Here is a 20,836-nt window from a genome sequence, read left to right as displayed (position 1 = left end):
TAGATGTATGATCATCATTTCTTAGTACATCTGCATCGATTTAGGAAAAGAACTAGCAAAACAGCAGAAAAAGATATAGAATGTTAATATAGAGAAGAGAATTAAAATAATAATACTAACTAATAAAACTATATATATATAAAAAAAGAAAAAGGAAAAAAACCAAAACAAAAGATACAAACAAACAAACAAACAAACAAAAAACTATATTTCAGGTGCAGCTTCATTCAGTGTTCCAACATAGTTACATTACACTTAGGTATTATTGTGCTGTCCATCTCCGAGTCCTTGTATCTAGTCCCGTTGCACAGTCTGCATCCCCCCAGCCCCAACCACCCACCATCTTACCCCGTCCCTAACTCCTGCTGGTCTCCGCCACCAATGATATATTCCAAGCTGATTCTCCAATGTCGGTCCACATCAGTGGGACCATACAGTATCTGTCCCCCAGTTTTTGGCTAGACTCACTCAGCACAATGTTCCCCAGGTCCATCCATGCTATCACATGCTTCACAAGTTTAGTCTGTCTTAAAGCTGCATAACATTCCATCGCAGGCATACGCCACAGTTTGCCTAGCCACTCGTCTGCCGATGGACATTCTGGCTGTCTCCATCTCTCTGCAACTGCAGACAACGCTGCCATAAACACCGGTGTGCAAACGTCTGTCTGTGTCTCCGCCCTCAAGTCCTCTGAGTAGACACCCAGCAGTAGTATTGCTGGGTCGTAATCCATTCTGCCAGTCTATGTCTTTTGATTGGGAAATTCAGTCCATTAACTTTTAGTGTTATTACTGTTTGGATAATATTTTCCTCTACCATTTTGGCTTTTGTATTATATATATATCATATCTGATTTTCCTTCTTTCTACACTTTACTCCATACGTCTCTCTTCTGTCTTTTCGTATCTGACTCTAGTGCTCCCTTCAGTATTTCTTGCAGAGCTGGTCTCTTGGTCACAAATTCTCTCAGTGACTTTTTGTCTATAAATGTTTTAATTTCTCCTTCATTTTTGAAGGACAATTTTGCTGGATATAGAAGTCTTGGTTGGCAGTTTTTCTCTTTTAGTAATTTAAATATATCATCCCACTGTCTTCTAGCTTCCATGGTTTCTGCTGAGAAATCTACACATAGTCTTATTGGGTTTCCCTTGTATGTGACAGATTGTTTTTCTCTTGCTGCTTTCAAGATCCTCTCTTTCTCTTTGACCTCTGACATTCTAACTAGTAACTGTCTTGGAGAACGCCTATTTGGGTCTATTCTCTTTGGGGTGCGCTGCACTTCTTGGATCTGTAAATTTAGGTCTTTCATAAGAGTTGGGAAATTTTCAGTGATAATTTCTTCCATTAGTGTTTCTCCTCCTTTTCCCTTCTCTTCTCCTTCTGGGACACCCACAACACGTATATTTGTGCGCTTCATATTGTCATTCAGTTCCCTGATCCTCTGCTCAAGTTTTTCCATTCTTTTCCCTATAGTTTCTGTTTCTTTTTGGAATTCAGATGTTCCATCTTCCAGTTCACTAATTGTAGCTTCTGTCTCTTTAGATCTACCATTATAGGTATCCATTGTTTTTTCTATTTTTTCTTCTTTGTCCTTCACTCCCATAAGTTCTGTGATTTGTATTTACAGATTTTCTATTTCTTCTTTTTGTTCAGCCCATGTCTTCTTCATGTCCTCCCTCAATTTATTGATTTGGTTTTTGAAGAGTTTTTCCATTTCTGTTTGTATATTCAGCATTAGTTGTCTCAGCTCCTGTATCTCATTTGAACTATTGGTTTGTTCCTTTGACTGGGCCATATCTTCAATTTTCCGAGCGTCATCCATTATTTTCTGCTGGTGTCTGGGCATTTGATCAGATTTTCCTGGGTGTGGGACCCGGCTGGTTGAAAGGTTTTTCTGTGAAATCTCTGGGCTCTGTTTTTCTTTTCCTGCCCAGTAGGTGGCACTCGTCTGTCTGCGGGTCCCACCAGTAAAAGATGCTGTGGCTCCTTTAACTTGCCAATCCGAATCTCGCAGTCAGCCCGGGAAACCGCGCGTGGAGGGGGGGGGTCGCCGGCCGCCGCGGCTTGGGGGAGTGCCGGTCCAAATTGCCCAGCTGGCCCGAGACGCCAAGCGTGGCGGGAGGGCCCCGCTATCCAACGTTCCCAGTCAGACCGGGGAGCCACGTGCGTGGAGGGGACCCCAGTCACCAGCCGCCCCGGCCGGGAAAACGCACGCCCCTCGGGTATCTCACCGCAGCGGATTCTCCCTGCCTGTTCAGCCGTTACAGAATGGGGTACGCTGTCTTTTTGGTCTCTGTCGTGGCTCCGGGAGCTGTTTCGTATTGTTTCTGTTTCTTTAGTTGCTGTTCTGGAGGAGGAACTAAGACCCGCGCGTCTTACTAAGCCGTCATCTTCTCCGGAAGTCCCTTCCTTTTTTTTTTTTTTAGTTCCTATGGTGGAAGCTTAAAATCACTGAGTCCTTTAAAAAAGCATTTAATGCTGCAAATTTATAAGTACTGCATTAGCTGCATCTCATAAGTTTTGATATGTTGTGTTTTCATTTTCATTCAGTTCAAAGTACTTTCTATTATGTGACTTCATATGTGGCCTACAGGTTATTTAGAACTGTATTGTTCCTAAATTTGAGAGATTTTCCAGATAGCATCCTGTTCATTTACATTGGTTCAGAGGACATATTTTGTCTAATTTCCATTCTTTTTACATTTGTAAAGGTAATTGTGGATTTGTCTATTTCTCCTTTTAGATCTACCTGTTTCTGCTTCATGGAAAGGAAGTTTTACAGATGCACACTTTACGTTTAGGATTTTTGGTTCTTGGGTAAATTGACTACTCTATCATTACGTAATGCACCTCTTTATCTCTTGAAATATTTCTTATTCTGAAGTCCACTTTGTCTGTTATTAATAAAGATATTCCAACTTTCTTTTGATTAGCAATTGCAAGGTACATTATTTCCCACTACACTATTTTTTTTCTTTTTTTTTTTGCATGGGCAGGCACTGGGAAAAGAACCTGGGTCTCGGGCGTGGTAGGTGAGAACTCTGACTGCTGAGCTACCGTGGCTTGCCCCACTATACTATTTCTAACCTATCTTTGAGATATTTAAAGCGAGTTTCATGTAGACAGCGCAAAGTTGGTCTTTTAAAAAAATCCAATTTGTCAATCTTTGTCCTATAAGTGGTATTTTTAGACTACTCATTTAATTTTCAATATAGTTGGATTAAAATCTACAATTTTGCTCATTTTTGCTATTTGTTCCATCTGTTCTTTGCCTCCCCTTTTTCTCCCTCCCTGCTAATAGAGTATTGTTTTTACGATTCCATTACCTTCAATATTGGCTTATTATTTATATACCTTCAAATTAAAAAGAACAAAAAAGATCGCCCTGGGTTTTCCAGTATATGATTGTAATTAATGTTAATTTCCTTCAAATAATACACTGCTTCATGTATGCCTTATAACTGTCTGCTTCCCATTCCTCCCTGCTATCTTTTCTACTGTTGCAGGCATACATTTTACTTTTACATATTCTATAAACGCATAATACACTGTTATTATTTTTGCTTGAGGTAGCCAATTATTAGACATTAAAAGTAAGAAAAAAAGTATTTTACATTTACCTTCATCTTAACCATTTCTACAGTCCTTCATGTCTTTATGTAGACCCAGGTTTCCATCTGGCACCATATTCCTTCTACCAGAAAAATCAGCTTTAAAATTTCTTTGAGTGCAGGTAATGAATTTCCTCAGCTTTTGTGTATCTGAAAAATACTTCGACTTCATTTAAAAAACACCTTTATTGAGATATAAATCACATATCATTCAAGTAACCTTTTAAAAGTGTATAATTCACACAGGGCTATGCAGCCACCATCACAACCAAAGTTTAGAATATTTTCATTGTTCCCTAAAAGTCACTCCTTAGCTGTCCCATCCCTATGCCCCTCTCCCAGCCTTAGGCAACCACTGTCTGCTTTCTATCACTTTAGATTTGCTTATTTTGGATTTTTCATCTAAATAGAATCATACAATATGTGGTCTTTTGTGACTGGGTTCCTTCATTTAGCCTATTTTTGAGGTTCACCCATGATGTAGCACATATCAATACTTCATTCCATTTTATTGCTGAATAATATTTCATTGGATATACGATACCTTGGTTATGGATATTTGGGTTGCTGCTACTTTTTGGCTACTATGGATAATGCCGCTTTAAATATTCTTTTACAAGTTTTTTTTTTTTGTAGATATGACTCAATTTCAATTTCACCTAAGAGGGGAAATGCCAGGTCATGTGGTAACTCTATGCTTAACATTTTTTAAAACTGACAAACCATTTTCTAATTGGGCTGCATCAATTTACATTTCAACAAGCAATGTATGAGGGTTTCAGTCTTTTTTGAATACAGCCATCCCAACGGGTATGAAGTGGTAGCTCATTGTGGTTTTGATTTGCATTTCCTTGATGGCTAATAATACTGAGCATCTTTTCAGGTGCTTAGTGGTCACTTGTATTGGGAAAAATGCCTATTCAAATCCTTTGTCCATATTTTAACTGGGTTATTTGTCTTTTAATTATTGAGTTGTATATTCTGGATACCAGTCTCTTATCAGATATAAGACTTACATATATTTTCTCCCATTCTGTGGGTTGTTTTTTCACTTTCTTGATGGTATCTGGCAGCATAAAAGTTCCTAAATTTTCATGTAGTCCAAATATCTATTTTTCTTTTGTCGTTTGTGTCTTTGGTGTCACAGTGAAGAAACCATTACCTTACTTAAGATGATAAAGATTAATTCCTACGTCTTCTTCTAAAAGTTTTGTAGGTTTATGTCTGACATTTCGGTCTATGATTCATTTTGAGTTAAATTTTATATATGGTATAAAGAAGAAGTCCAACTTTGCTCTTTTGCATGTGTGACACCCAGTTGTCCTGGCATTATCGATTAAAAAGATTACTCTTTTCCCATTGACTTGTCTTGGCACCCTCATCAAAATCAACTGATCAAAAATGTTAGGTTTTACTTCTGAGGTTTTCATTCTATTTCACTGGTCTGTATTTCTATCCTTACGCCAGTACCACACTGCCTCAATTACTGAAGCTATGTAGTAAAGTTTTGAAACCGAGAAGTGTGAGCCCTCTTAGTTCTTCTGCAAGAGTTTTTTTGGGTGATGTTCTGGGCCCCTTGATTTCCATATGAATATTGTTATCAGCTTGTCAATTTTTGCAACAAAGGCAGCTGGGATTTTCACATTTCATACCATTGTTTTAACAATATTAAGTGTGCTGATCTGTGACCTTGGATCTCTTTCCATTTCTTTAGATCTTCTTTCAACAATGCTTTGTAGTTTTCAGTGCACAAATCTTACATTTCCTAAGTTAAATTTATTCTTAAATATATGATGCTTTTTTACGCTATTGTAAATTGAATTATTTTCTTAATTTCATTTTTGATTGTTCATTTTTAGTGTACAGGAACAATATAACTGGCTTTTGTATATGGATCTTGGAACCTGCAAAACAACTGAACTTTCTAATTAGTTCTAGCAGTTTTTTAGTGGGTTCCTTAGGATTTTCAATATGGAAGATCAGTCATTTATGAACACAGATGCCTTCTATTTTTTTTGCTTGCCTACTATCCTGGCTATAACTTTCAGTACAGTGCTGAAACAAAAAAATGGCAAGAAAGGGTATATTTGTCTTATTTCCTTCATTTTTCTCAATATTGTTTTCTTCATTTTTGAAAGATATTTTCACTGGGCTTAGAATTCTGGGTTGGAAGTTTGTTTCTTTCAGCACTTTCATTCTTTTTCCATGTAAGTATCCCATTACTGCAGCACCACTTGTTGAATTTTTATTTTTTTTGGAAGTTCAGGGGCTGGGAATTGAACCTGGGTCTCCCACGTGGCAGGCGAGAATCCTACTACTGAACTATCCTTACTCCCGCCATGCTGATGATTCCTGATTCTTAGTTTCCTGTATGGCAAGGCAGATGATGGTGCATTGGCTTTCTCCCTTCTCTTCCAGATTCCGCTGATGTTTGGCTTCTGGCTGTGCTCTCGGTGGCTTCCTCTTTGTCTGAATTTCATTCTTTTATAAGGAACTCCAGAGATAGGATGAATACCCATCCTGAGTGCAGGCCACACATGGACTGATGTAGCCTCATCCAAAGGCCCACACCCACAGCCATGGATTAGGTTGAAGAACATGCTTTTCTGGGGCACACATGTCTTCATTTTAGAAACTGGAAACAGTGTGGCTACCTGGCCTCTGGACACATTAAACCTGTAGGTGAACTAACTGATGTGAAATAACCTGAAAGGGAGACTGAGTAAAACTGTGGCTCTGGGCACAAGAATGTCATACACAGATCCCATTCATCACAGGGAAAAGAACAGAAACAGTCATTCTTCAGAAGAATTGATGCAAGAGAATGCTTAATGTTCATAATATAAGGTAAACAGTGGATAAAAAGCCATGCTCACAGAATAATCCCAATGGTTGGGGGTGGGTGGGTGTTGCATGCATGGGTGTATGTGTGTGTGTATATGTCATATGGGTGATTTCAAATTTTCTTCTTAGATATTTTTATTTTCTGAATTGTTATTAATGCCCTTTTAAAAACAGTTTCATAAATATACAGATTTAATAAACTGCCAAGCCAATTCTGTGTCTACCCCCCGAGCAGATGCACATATTCTCCTAGGTATGGGTCAGCACAAAACAAAACATGTGCTCTTTGCAGGGCAGCCCACATAAGGCCTTACGGCAGCATTAAGAGTTGACCAAGAGCCATTCTGCATGTGTTGTGTAAAACAGTTTATCAACTCGATCCCAACTCTTTTCATAATTACAATTATCTTTTAATGTTTTAAATTGCAAAACTAGTAACTGTTCTTTCCAAAAAATTCATACAACTCAGAATTATAAAATGTAAAAAGGAATGTCCCCCTGGTTTGTTCACTTCAATTTCAACTTCCAAGAAAAAGTACTATGAACAATCTGACATGTAACTGCCCAGCCTTTTCCTATACTTACAGAGTGATGTGACCGCACTGTGCAATTTGATTATTTTACCTACTGGAGATCAAGGACATTCAACCATGTTCTCCCAAAAAGATATAACTCAACTTTAATGACTATATAGGATTCTATTACCTGAACACATCACTTTTATTCATTGTCCTACTAATTAATGGTCATTTATTTGTTTTCAACTATATACTATTACAAATGATGTAATGAACATCTTTGGGCATATATTACTATATATATATATATGGGCTAGGGATTTTTGGAATATATTTCTCAGAGTGGGACTGCTGGTCTCTGGGGTAACACTCATTTATAATTTTGACAGCTGCTGATGGTCCCCCACAGAGGTGGTACTCTACCCACCCACCAGGTGCATCCAAGAATCGACATTTCTCCACACACAAGTAAACCAACCCCAAACAGAAGCAAGCTTTGAAATGTGCTGACCTGAGAGCAAAATTCTATTACTTTTATAATCAGAACAAAATTATTATTATTTTTAAGGCACATGACAGACCATTTTTAACATTCTTTGTGGTTCCTAAAGCTAAGAGTTCTGGAAACCAACACAGAGGGGCGAAGAAGTGGTTTCACAAATGAAAAAAACCAAATCCAGAATGTGGTTCTTTTCAGTCATGAGACCTGTAAGAAATCTGAGCATAAACTGATTAAGATGCTAACAAAACCTTTCATTACAACTGTGTTTCTGGTACTCAATCTCACTAACTGATACTTCCCTGATACTGCGATGTGGTAGAATTTTGTTGTTGGTTGTTTTAGTTTGCTAAAGCTGTCAGAATGCAATATACCAGAAATGGAATGGCTTTTAAAAGAGGAATTCATTAAGTTGCAAGTTTACAGTTCTAAGGCTGTGAAAATGTCCAAATTAAAGCACCAACAAGAAGTTACCTTCTCTCAAGAAAGGCTGATGCCCTCTGGAACATGTCTGTCTGCTGGGCAGGCACATGACTGGCATCTGCTGGTCCCTTGCTCCTGCTCTCTTTTCTTTTCAGCCTCTGTGTCCTGTGGTTTCCTCTTTCCTCTGTGGGCCTTCACTTAGCTCTTCTGGGACACAACTCTGGGTTCTGGCTTACTTAGCATCTCATGGGAAGCACATGGCAACATCTGCTGGGCTCTACCCTGTCTAGGCATCTGCTTTATCGGCACTCCAAGCATCTTTAAACATCCATGTTTCTGTCAGCTCTGAAGCAACTGTTCTCCAAGTATCTGCACCTGAGGTTTCTCTAAAATGTTTCCCCCTTTAAAAGACTCTAATAAACTAGTCAAGATCCATCTTGAGGAATGGGTGGAGTCACAACTCTATCCAATTAAAAGGCCACACCCACAACTGGGCATGTCACATCTCCATGGAAACAATCCAATCAAAGCTTCCCACCCTAAACAAAAGGTCTGGCCCCATAAGATTGGATCAGGATTAAAATATGGCTTTTCTGGGTACATAATAGTTGCAAACTGGCACACTGGTGAATATTTTAGTTCCTTATACTTGGCTTTGTAACATTTCAGAGTTTGGGAGTTCTTCTGCCCTTTCTGGAATATAATCTCAGCTGTAGAGTTATTTTGGTTTACATGGGAAGCAGGCTAACAAAACAAGTTCCTGATGCATTTTATCACAAAAAACTCAGATGACCGTTTAAATTAATAAAAGACCACTCTTATGAAAAGCACTTGAAAAAGGGAGGTTACTTTTTTTTTGATATGGATGAAATAAAATCTGACCTGTTTCCTCTTCTGAAGTTTAGAAAAAGGCCTGCAATTAGTGTAAAAGTAAATCACTTCAGATCCTTAAACAATCCTAAGATTTTAGTTGCATCAAGACCTACAGACAAAACTACTACTAATGGAGCTTTATTTTCAACCCTAACACCTAGAGCTTGTAGTTTCCGAGTCTAACCAAGTCAGAGTTTGTTTTCACACACTTGTGGGGTCAGCGGGAGGCAGCACCCTCCTCCAGCTGCGTGCTGCCAGCTAAGGCTTGAAAGCCAGGCGCTCTCTCACCCAGAGCTCCCTGCACTGACCTCACCATATCCCTCAGGCCTCAGACCCGGGCACCTAAGGCCAGACCACTGGCCGGTAGTTTCCATCTCTGCCAGGTAGTGATGCAGGGGGTCCTCCCCGCTCTGACACCCCACGGGGACCTGGAAACGAAGAGCAGAGGAGCACAAGGGGCCGTACACCTAAGAAAAAGTAGGGCGGCGTTGGCCTCTGTTCTGAGCGGGATAAGGGATATAGAGGCACATGTCTGGGGCCTCCTGCCCAAGCTCAGCCCTGGGCTGGCACTCAATATGCTTCTGGGCACTCCCTCCTGAGGGGGGCTGATGGGCATTTCAAGAAGGCACGCTTGTAACAGGTTAAGCAAACTGCTTTGAAAAGGAAAGCAAATCCTTTGGGGGAAAAAGTGGATGTTAGAGCTTAAGAGAAGAGTTTAGGATTGTGGATCTATGCTTCTCCTCCATTCCATTGTGTTAGATGTCTGAGAGCAGGTAGTTTTCAAGGGCTTCAAGAAGAGTCACTAATTAACACCACAAGAAATGACCCCGTTTATAGCCATTGCCATTTCAGCAAGAGGCTCCTTCACTGTCGGCCTCCCCTACATAAGCAGGAGACTCTACCAAGGGACCCAAACCTCTGTGGATATTAAAGCACACCCCACTGAACTTGGGAATCCCTTACACCAAGGCTCTAAAGGACAACACATCATCCGCCCTCTCGTGCCTCTTTCTTTCTCAGCTCCCACTCGTTTGTAGAGTGGCAGCTGCTCTCTTCTTGACCAGCAGAGCCAAGAAGATGGAAAAGGGTACTTTCCTCACAGCCCTGCCTGATGGACAGCTGGGCCGAGCGGCACGGTCTAGGGGTGGCAGGCTGGTTGACCACGGGTGAATGTGATCTCTCGGGTTTGTTTCTTTATATCTTTCTTTGTGTGCGGCTCTCTGTCACCGGTCTCTCTGCAGGGAATCCTTTTAAAAATTCATGTTTAGACTTTCTGTTAGTCCAAAGCACATTCCTGGAATACCTTTTTCCTCTCACATAGAAAACAGAACATTGAAAACTGCAGTTTATTCCCCACTGTCATCAAGCTGTAAGTCTGGTGATGTCCCTGAAAGACACTGGATTCTTTATTACAGCTTTCTACTGCTTCCCTTTTCCCCATAGTGAACACTAACTTTTGTCAAAAATAACTCAAAATGATTATTGTCGGTACCTGAAATGAGTAAAAAAGCTCTAGTTCACTGAGCCTTTTTGCTGAAAAGGGAGAGGAGATTTCTCTTCTGTTTGTTAAATGAACCTAAGTGCCTAAAATGGCCTAAATTTTCTAGAAAGCAGTTTGGCAATATAGTTCAAAAGCCTTAAAAAGCCATTCCCAGTAAGTCCTTTGCTAAGATTTCTTCAAGAAATAATCAGAGATATGGATGAGTTATGTATTACTACAATAAAAATTGGGAGCAACTTAATTGTCCAGCAGGGGGTAGGGCTAAAAACAATAAAACATTTGGTATTATTAAAGCTATTAAAAATTAACTTTAAAATACTAATATGAGGAAGTGCTCATCATAAAATCTTTAAAAAGGGAAAAAAGCAGGACAAAAACCTAGGCATATAGAAAGGCTGTGGCTGCATTTGCCACACACTTATAGCAGAGCCAACAGGCTAGAAGGAAACCAGTCTAATGTATGGTGCAAATTCTATGATTATGGTGGCACACAATTTTTGCTTTATTCTTATACTTTTTAGGCTTTTCTATATTTTCTACACTAACTACCAAAGAACCTTTGTAGTCATAAAAGAAAAATATTAAAGACACACACCCAAGAGATCCCATTCAGCCGTGGTCAACAAGCCTGCGACCCCCAGACCAGCTCCACTTGGCCCAGCTGACCTTCAGGCAGGGCCGTGAGGAAAGCACCTGTTCCCTGTCTCAGATCTGCCGGTCAAGAAGAAAGTAGCTGCCACGCTACAACTGAGACAGGGCTGGATGGAAAGAGGCCTGAGAGGATGGACAATGGGTTGTCCTTTAGAGTTCTGGCATGAAGGATTCCCAAATTCGGCTATTGCATCTGTGAGCTCCTCTCACAGGAGGGCTGTGGTGGACTGAACCTAAAGATAGGCTTGCGGAACAAGGCAGAATATACCAGAATCAGCCCCAGTTGATATTCTTTGAAAAAGTCAGCTAGCTTGGTTTAACAGGCCCCAAGGGCAGAGTCATGCCAGCATGGCCTGAGGCCCAGCTTGGGCCCCCTTTCACCAGGAGGCTGAGAGGGCCTGAGTGGCTTCCCTGCCAAGATGAGATTTACTCCAGCAAGCTCAGAAAGGTAGGTTTTAGTCTTTTCCTTTTCTTAGAAGACAGGAAGGTGGGTGAAGCCTGTTTCTTTTGTATTTTACTTGAATGTGTGACCACCAGCTACTGTGACACCACTCTGGGGTGACTTTGACAGCTGGTCATCTGCCAATCTGCCAGGACAGAGCAGCCCGAGGGGAACCCAGCAGAGCGGCTCCCAGCAGCTGCAGGGCAGTGACTTGTGTGGCCCTTCGCCTGGGGCAAACAGAAGGCCCAGGGGCTGGCTGGACAGGGGCTGGCAGCACCGGGAGCGGATAAGAGAGCGGAGGGTGGCTCTGAGGGGCAGTGCCTGCGCTCATGGCTACCTTCATGACAGGTCGGGCAAAGTACCGGGCGCTCCAGTCACAGAATCCGGTCTGCGCCGTGGCTGAGACGAAGCTCTTGTGTCCCGCGGTTTCATCCGCATCATCTGCAGTCTTCCAGGTGTTTGGAGAGGAGGAAGGGGAGAAGAAAAAAGAGACAGTTAGTTGTGTTCTTCCCTATGCTTCCTTGTGTGCTTTAAGTAGTTCACAATTCAGGACAGAAACAAGAGAGATGAGCGATAGTCTGGTGTCTAAGAAGGTGCATTTTGAGGCTCGTCTCACTTCCCATGCTGACGGGCAAGGAACCCCAGCTGTCCGGCTGCCTGAGGGAAGTTCTGAGCAGCTTCTGTTTGGAAGGACACTCTTCCCTGTCCCCTGGGGGTCACTGTGCTGAGACAGGGCCTGGGGTGGGCCCAGCAGCATCGGCTCTTCCACCCCTGCACCTCTGTGGCCTGCTCACTAGGGTGCTACCCCAGGGGACTTGGTGCCTGCTCCGTGGGACGGAGCTCCCCTGGGACACTGTGGGATCTTTGAATACTCAGAACTTCAAGTATGTGGCATGGCCCATTTATGGATCTGCCTTAGCTCAGTTTCTGATGAGAGGACCTGCAGTGGACGGAGCTGTCAAATTTGGCTCTGGTCTTCAAGCAAGTGTGGTGGGCTTGAGAGATGTCCCTGCCCCTTCTCAGTGCTTTGGTGGGTGCGCAGGAGGGAGGGTGGGCTGAGGCTTTCCTTCCATCTGACCCTTTGTTGGAAACATCCCACAGATGGGATACAGCAATAAGAGTCTTCTCTTCCACCTGGAAGCAGCTGCTTCAGTACCTGGGCTGGGGGACCCTCTTCCAGAGAGTGGGTGGGGCAGGTGGGAGAACCTCCTGCAGCCACTCTGCACATCCTGGCCCACAGGGATGGCACACGTTGACCCGGCCCTTCCTGTCTGGGCTGGACAGTGGCATGGCCTCTGTCCTGTGTTGAACCCACACCTGATGCTCTTCAGCAGTTCCTGCCTGAGTAGTGGAGGAGGGAAGGGCAGGTGTGCTGGGAGTTTGGGGGGCAGAGTGGTGTGTGAGGCCGGCCCAGCCTGTCGGCATCAGGCCGACTCATCACCAAATGTGGGGGTCCTGCTTCAAAATCAACCTTCACGGTTGTCTTGTTTTAATCAGTGGGTTCCAAAGTGAGCCATGGCAGCCTCTTCCCCACCGGGAGACAGCCAGTTCTACCGAGGGCACCAAAGCAGCTCGGCGTGCTAGTGACCTTCCGTAGACCCTGGGTCCACAAAGCGGCAAAATGTGCAGACAAGACAGCAAAAGTCCCTGAACCATTTCACGTGGTTCCCAAAACCCTGGCAAACGAGAGCAGACATTCCTCCCTCCGGAAACGTCTTTTTCAACGTGGCTAAAGGCAAAGAAATGGTTCGTGCTTCTGTGGTGTGACAATGTTTACAGAGCCACCAACCAGCCACCCAGAATAAACACGTCTGCTGAGTAGCTGTCGCATCACAAATGCTGTTTACCCCTGAAGGAAGCAGCATGCTCACTCTACGCCCTTGTTTTGTTTCATGGAAGCTGCCAGGAAGAGCGCACCTAGAACAAGAGGCTGAGGGACCAGGAGGAACACAGCCTGCGCCAAGGGAAGGGCGTGTGTGTCAGCGTGCGGGAGGTGGGGAGCTGGCATTGGAGCCTCCAGGGTCACGCAGATGGTGAGAGGCAGGGCCGAGTCTCACAGTGGAGAGGCAAACCATCAGCACAGAAGCTATCTGGGCAGTGTGCGATAGTCCCGGGTGCCACAAAGCAGCACAGGTCACTTACCTGGTCAGGGCCCTTGTCGAACATCTTGCGTGTTCTGGGGAACTGGTGCGAGTGGGGCGTGTACTGTGTCCCGACAGTGCCGGTGGCGCCTGGCCGGCCTGTAGGTAGCTCGCGGCTGACTGGCTGCTTGGCCACGTCGTTGGTCAGGCTGGAGCTGCTAGTGCTGGATGTAGGGGGGGAGCCTCTGCATGGAGAGAAGAGGAAACACATGCTTGACCCGGAGCCGGGTGCTCTGAGACACCAACACCTCCTCCTGGGCTCTACCCGGACCCGGAGTCTGCTGATGGACATGGGTTAATCTGGGTTCGCCTCGTCTCCCAGCATCGAGTGTCCTCAGGTGCCTGGACTGTCAGCGTGACCTCCAATACCCACTGCTGATTGGAGGTCTGGTGTCTAAGAAGGTGCATTTTGAGGCTCGTCTCACTTCTTGTCTCACAGTGGGTGTGACCTCCAACACCCACTGAATTCACCAGCCAATCAAACTGCCTGCCTGGCAGTTTTAGAATCCTCTTTCACTGAGAATGGACGTCCTGAGAGGCGGCCAGGGTGGCACTAACTGAAGTCAGAGCCAGCGCTCCAGGAAGAGGGCCACAGCACTCACCTGCTGTACTTGAATTCAGTGTGTAGCCATGCCATTTCTGGAGGGGTGTCTAACCCCTGCTGGCTCCCTACTTGGGGACACAGATGCTACAGGGCATGGGAACCGCCAGGCTTGGTTCAGCATCTGTTGCTGCAACAGTGCAATGCAAGACTCCTCAAGGTAAGAAGGAACTGAAGGGGAGCAGGTAAGGCAGGTACAGGGGTGTGGGAGTACATTTGAGTGAGAAAGAACATGGTGGAGAGGCAGAGGGAAGAGGGGAGGGGGAGATAGGATGGACAGGAAAGGAGTGAGGCAGCTACTGGGGGCCTCTGGGGGCCACTCACCCGCCAGGGTGGACATGTAGGCCCTTGTTGGTGGGGCTGGCCGGTGCCGACTGGGTGAGGGAGGAGGTGTCCAGGATGCGCTGGGGCCGGGCATTGACAGTGGCCTGCAAGAACAAAGGGACAGGTAATGAAATGGCTGGTGGGCGATGACCCCTTCTGAGGCTACAAGATGAGAGGACAAGGCTCAGGAGTTCTTGGAGATTACAGAAAAGGCCTTGCAGCTAAAGAAATCTCAGGCACCAGCATAAGGTCCCAGTTGACATTTTCCCCCCAAACACAAGCCTGTGGATGGAATGAGATTGTTTCAAATTTTCAGGAATGACCCACCCGGTGCAGTGAGTTTGAGGGACAGCCCTCTCTGAAAAGTAGCTGTGAGCCCCGGGGAGCGAGCATGCCTGAGAGCTGACGGTAGGTGGGGGCCTGGGCCCGAGGAGGGCTACTCCCTAAGGCCTCTGGCCCCCTTTGCCCCTTCCCAAGGAGCAGCTTCCTGGAACAAACATGGCTTTGCTATATGCCCAAGAGGGCTGAGCCTTTCCCACACTTTGGCTTTTTGTCTCATCGTCACAGAAACTTCAGGTCTTGAGCTGCAGCAAACCCTGAGAAGGTGGCATTTCCTGAAAGGGTCCACCATGTGTTCTTGGGGGGACTCTGAGGCTGGGCCGAGTGGCCCCTAGCACCTCCCCGTATCCTACCCAGATCTCCTTTAAGGGTCTTGGGCAGGAAGGACTTCATTAACCAGGTATCCTGCAGGTAAGTACGGAGCCAGGCCTGCAGGAGCAGCCCAAGGCTGCCCTTCCCGTGCACAGCTCACGCTCACATCACTGAGGAGGCTCACCTAAGGCACAGAGGACCTGGCAGGGAGGCTGTGCGAACCTGCAGTAAGGTCTGGTCTACTCTGAGCGAGAGAAAAAGAGTCTTCATCTCTGGCGGTGCCGTGGGGGCCAAGAAAGCACGATTCCCAGAAAACCGCCCACCATAGAGCTAACATTCCACACCCCTGGCCACGACTGCCCCCTTCCTTGCTCGCCCTCGCAGGTCAGCGTTGGCTGAGCTGAGTCGATTTGAAATGTTATCCCTTGGGAGCCATGGCTCAGACCCGCCGGAGAAAACACGAGAGCTTTGCTTGAGGCTGTGTGGAGGGCCAGGTGGCGCAGGCGCAGCTGCATGCTGTGCCAGGGCTCCCTGCTGAGACCACCAGGGCAGCCAGGACTGGTGCCTGGAAAGACCAGTCACCTGCAGTCAAGGCTTCATCTTTCTTTATCCTATTTCAGGGCAGGCTCAAAGCCGTTCTATCAGCTTTCCTTAAATGCAGCAGTCTGTGGATGAAGGTAAAACAGGAATTCTATAAACTTCCTTCTAAAACATTCCCAAGGGTTTGAAATTTTCCTGCAGAAAAATATTGGCACTATTTTGAGAGCTGCCATTTGGGTGGGAGCGGGTTTTGATTTGATTTGATTTTTTAAGTGATTTAAAAGTGATTTTTTGAAGTAAAGATTTTTTTTACAAATATGGAAATTGGAAGTCTGCAGGATAATAAAGTGAGTAGGCTGGGAGTAGCATGCGGGGCTGTACTGTAAAAGCTCTGTCTTCATGGAGCATGCAATCTAGTGGACCCTGGAATGGCTCCTTATCGATGATTCTCACAGTTCTGAATCATTCATGCAACTGTAGACTGCAGACTGAAAATTAAAGAAAACAACCACAGCACTCTCCATTTATTTCAATATTTGAGATACTCCTTCACTTCAAAATAAAAATGGCAAGAAAACTGAACCATAATCTTTAAAAAGTGGTTTTTATTTTCTTACATGACAAAAGTAATCTACATTCTTTGTGGACTTGCTTTTTGTTTGGTATCGAAATGACCCTTGCCTTTCTCCCTTCCTCGCACATACCACTCAATGCCCAAGAACCATAGGATCCCTCACAAAGTCTAAAAAAGAGAAACAGTTTAAGCTAAGAAACTATAAATTTAATATGAACATTCTCCCAATTTACAGAAAAACAGTGGGGGTGATGGAGAACACAGAAAACTTTCAGAGCTGAAACAAAGACTTCGGCAAAACCCAGCACCTTTCTACCCCCTCAGGCATGGCCAGGGCTGGAGCGGGCGCCAGGAGCGCGCCTCGGGATTCCCTGGAGACTCCCGACTCCGACCTCTGATCCAGGCGCTCCCTGGCCCCCGCCGCCTTCACGGAGGCTCCGCCATGACAGCCCCAGGGGGAGGCAGGGGGCTGTGCATGCTCTCCACTCCCCACGGGAGGGAACCCACCTGCGGGGCGGCCATACAGTCCCACGTCAGTGTAATTCATTCCTATGGCACTCACAACAAAACTGATTTTGCCTTGTTTTCAGAAGCCCTGAGAGAGGTGAGCGTGTACCAGCTGGAAAGATTACATAAGGCTGAAACTTCCCACATTAGAAGGCACAGGCTCTCAGGCACAGGGATGGCTCTCTTTAGCCTAACAATACTCGTTTCTTCCACAAACTCTTACTAAGCATTGATTCTCTGCTGGGTGCTGGGGCTACGAGGGTGGACGTGAGCAGACCTTCCCTTGAGGAGGTGGTCAGGTGGCTCTGCCCTGTCCTGGAGGTCACCATGAGGACAGAGGGGTTCAGGGGCAGGGGCTGCAGAGGAGCTTTCCCGGAAGACTCCTTTCTGGTGTTAGGGTACGTGCGCTGAGGGGCAGGAGCAGGGTCTCTGAGAGCCCTGGACCCCTGCCACAAGTTTGGTCTGCCTTGCAGACACCTTGTCCTGGCCTATCCTGGGTATCGCAGGTTCCCCCTTCCCCACACCTTGCAGCGGCCTGCACTGACACCACTGGGTGTCCAGATGGGACCTCCGGGAAGGTCTGAAAGGTGCTTCCTTCCCGACAAGGTTTCAACTGGAAAGAAGGGAAAGGCACTGGGGAGGGGGTGGGGGCAGGGTTACAAAAGAGCATCTTTCTTCCCTTTCTAAATTTTCATAGGGTGGGAAATGTTATTTTATTAAGCTGAATTCTCAGGACAGACATTCTGTCTACCCAGCATGGACACAAGAATCACAGGACTGACAAGGGTGGCTGGTTCCTGGCCCCAGGCACAGCCAAGGGAGGGCCTTGTTGTAAGGAGGCTGGCCGGGACACCCCGGCTGTGTCTACAGGTCTCCAGCCAGAACTAGGGCTCACAAGAGCCCTGGGAGGCAACGCTGCTGACCCTGGCAGAGAAACTCCACAGAGACATTTCAGTCATGGGGGGAGCTTCCTGCTAGGCTCTTACCACAGTCAGGGTCTAGGACAAGGCAAGATTTTGGCTCTACTGTTAGGGGGAAAGCAGAGTACTTCATAAATGTTTCTATAAATTTTATATCACGAGCTTGGATTCATGTGTGAGAAACTTAAAAAAGTGGTTCCTCAAAGGACTGTGTAGGGGTAGTTGGGGCTGAGGGCAGTACAGAGCCCATGGACTGCGGTCATGGAGAATGGGTCCTGGCATTCGCACAGGTTTCTGTTTATTCTAGTTATTCAATAGTCCCATTTATCTCTGTAATGGCATAAATGGCATTTCCTAGCCAGAAAACAGAAATTTTCCTCCTGGAACTCTAGGTCCTAAACCCGCCACAGTGATCATTGCTCACTGCCTGATGATGACAACTGAGGTGTCAGGAGGCCTTGCCGCAGATCACCTGTGCCCAGAGAGAGGAGCCTGGCTGTGGCTGCAGCACCTGGGGGAGTGGTGGGTGCAGGCGGGGGCCTGGAGAGGGCGGCGGGTCCTGCGAGGCACAGGCACACTTCAGGGCAGCAAGGCCCCTCTGTGAAACCACACAGTATGCACACTGGGACCGAGGTGCTGACTGCCAGAGGCACGGCTGTGCACTAGGCAAGGTCACCCTGGGTGGAGAGAGGCCAGGAAGGGGCTAGAGAGCAAACGGAGACAGTGTGTGCCAACACCAGAGAGCCGGGGTTCCAGCATCAGAGGACTTCTAACTGAAGTGAGTGCAACCTAACTGGATTGAAAAGAATCAGCTGTGTCTACATGCCTAAGGACCAGGAAGGCTGAAAGAGATCTGAAACGTACTTGCCAAGAAAACTCCAGCAAGGCCAGCTGCTTGTCCGACTTTGGCCTGGAGGCCAGCCGTATACATGCTCAATTAAGAAACCCTTAAGAGTCACCCAGCCTGAAGGGGACACAAGGCTTGAAGATGCTCTTCTCAATTTTTCAATCCTAGCTAATTGTTAGTCACTTAACCACAAGTTTATAAGGGAACAATTTTGCGCTTAATGAAGCAAATTAATCTCAATTTTACAACACGTCCAGTAGGCCGGAGGCCTGTAGTAAACAAGAGCTTGTATTATATTGTTTTTAGGTGAGCTCATGTCTTGATGTTTATTTTCCCAAACACATTAAAATACTGTGTTTGTGAACAAATCTGGCCCTTACATTTGAAAACAGATAGCCTAAAGGGTCTTTCCAGCATGGATCTGAGGCCCTGGACTGTAGGCCTGGCCATAAGCAAGTAAATGTAGGCTTGAAATTTTCCATAATAAAAATTTAAAGCAACCCCCAAAATCTACACCCATGGAATGAAGATGTAAATACATGAAATCAGGCCACAGCCCTGGAGCGGGGGGGCTCTTCCACATAGAGCTAGCAGCAATTTCTATATTTGAATATAATATTCTCTGGGGCAAACCATAGTAATAAAGCTGGTTTTGATTATGACAACAATTTGGCTTCAGAGTTAAATACTAAAATAGTCCCATTTCTCTCTAAAATGAAATATAATTCCCCACAGTCACTAGACAGAAAGCAAAGACATTTTTGAAATTAAAATGAGGCCAAGAAAGGATTTCCTTAATGTTTATGCTTCCAAATCCTTCAGCAGCAACATTTACTCTTAAACACACATGCACATACACAGACATAGCCAAATGTGTGGAGGCTGTACTGACAGCCTGTGGGGTCATGGGGAGCAGCTACACCAACCCCCTCACCTGAGGTGGGGGGCCCGGTCTGACCCCCAGGCCAGATCAGTGGAGCAGGCCGACAGCCAAAGGCCACCTTGGGGGGCTGCTAGGCCTCGGTTAGGAAACAGTTCTAAAAGGCTACACAGGTTGCTCTTTTACATTGCTGTCACTCGTCACCGCAGCGCTGAGTAGAACGAAAAAGAGTGAGAGTGCGCTCACATGTGGGACACAATGCCCTTCAGGGGGGGTGAGGGTGGGTGTGCTGGCTCTGGCATATTCTTTATATCTCATCCAAAAGGACTGAGGCTGGGGGCTGCTTGCTGGCTGGGACTCTTGCCGGGCGCAGAGAGACCTTCTGTGCTCACCAGAATCAGGGGCGAGCACTTCCTAGAGGACCTATTTCCACAAGCTGAGGCTGGTGTAGACCTATGAACCTACAGCTGTGAAATTTCAAGATCAGGTACGGAAATTATGTTTTTAAATAAGGGTGACTTTTAGCAAGGTTAAATATATAAAAGCCATTGAAAAATAAACTTACATAGTCTTAATACTGATTTCATCAAGACCAAAAATAACCAAAAAAACTACATTTAATCAAGGGAAAAGGATCAAATTGACTAAACTCGTGCTGTTCCCATTGCAGTCTCAGGTCCAGTGCAAAGGGATCCCAAGGCCAGAGGCTGTCCTGAGACCCAAAGGGCAAAGAAAAGGTCACCAGACACTATGTCAAGGAGATTTCCAGGCAAAAGAACTGGTGGGACCACTTCTTTTGAACAAAAACTTCTAAGAACGTAAATCATTAAAAATGCACATACAACACTTTAAAAATCATTTAAGTGAAAATGATTATTTAAAACTCAACTTTGAAAGTTTAAACTAAAAGTGGAAGAGGCTATTTAGAGTTTGAAAGAGCAAGGGTCAGCCCTGTAATTTATTTCCCCATTTTGCAGCAGGGGATGCAGCCTTCCTGAGTCCCAAATGCCCTGCAGGCATCCTGGTGTGTTGGCCTGAGCCTCTCTGGGCTGGCTGGGTAGTTTTCAGGGGGCCATGGCCTGGGGCTGCTTGTGAGGGCCTTGGCTGGCTGGCCTCTGTGTGCTCCACCTTCCTTTTCCTCTTTTATCTCCTTCCTCACCTGTTCTACTCCTTCCCTTCCTTGGCCAGAAAAAGTTAGCAAATGTAAATTCTTAAAAAAGTTTTATTTTTCAAGTGATCCTTTTAGATAAAAAAGCAGATGACTGAACTATTTCTGATTTTTTAATTAAACATGAAAAACTTAATTAAACCTGCTTGGCTGGCTATTTTCCATAAGGCAGAAACATGTGAGGGTCCCCCGCCCTCGGAGGACACAGCTTCCTCCACCTGGCTTTGTGGCTAGTCACGCATCATGCAATACAGTGAAGGGCCTGGGGAAAGCGGGTCTTACGTCACCGGGCAGTTCTGGATGGCCAGGAGAAATGCCTGG

General features: G+C 45.5%; 1 protein-coding gene across 5 annotated transcripts in view; it reads right to left on the bottom strand.

Annotated features, from left to right (window-relative positions):
* The window catches only part of RPTOR (regulatory associated protein of MTOR complex 1), a 516,265-nt gene that overhangs the window by 40,511 nt on the left and 454,918 nt on the right, over positions 1-20,836 (bottom strand). For all 5 annotated transcript variants that reach the window (XM_077166178.1, XM_077166180.1, XM_077166179.1 and 2 more), the window contains 3 exons: positions 14,429-14,532; positions 13,505-13,688; positions 11,700-11,810 (listed from right to left, as the gene is read on the bottom strand). In XM_077166178.1, coding sequence (XP_077022293.1) covers positions 11,700-11,810; positions 13,505-13,688; positions 14,429-14,532 — 399 coding nt within the window. The remainder of the gene's footprint in view (positions 1-11,699; positions 11,811-13,504; positions 13,689-14,428; positions 14,533-20,836) is intronic.

This window comes from Tamandua tetradactyla, chromosome 6 (genome assembly GCF_023851605.1).
Source record: "Tamandua tetradactyla isolate mTamTet1 chromosome 6, mTamTet1.pri, whole genome shotgun sequence".
NCBI lineage: Eukaryota > Metazoa > Chordata > Mammalia > Pilosa > Myrmecophagidae > Tamandua > Tamandua tetradactyla.
This window is presented reverse-complemented; position numbering and strand designations above follow the sequence as displayed.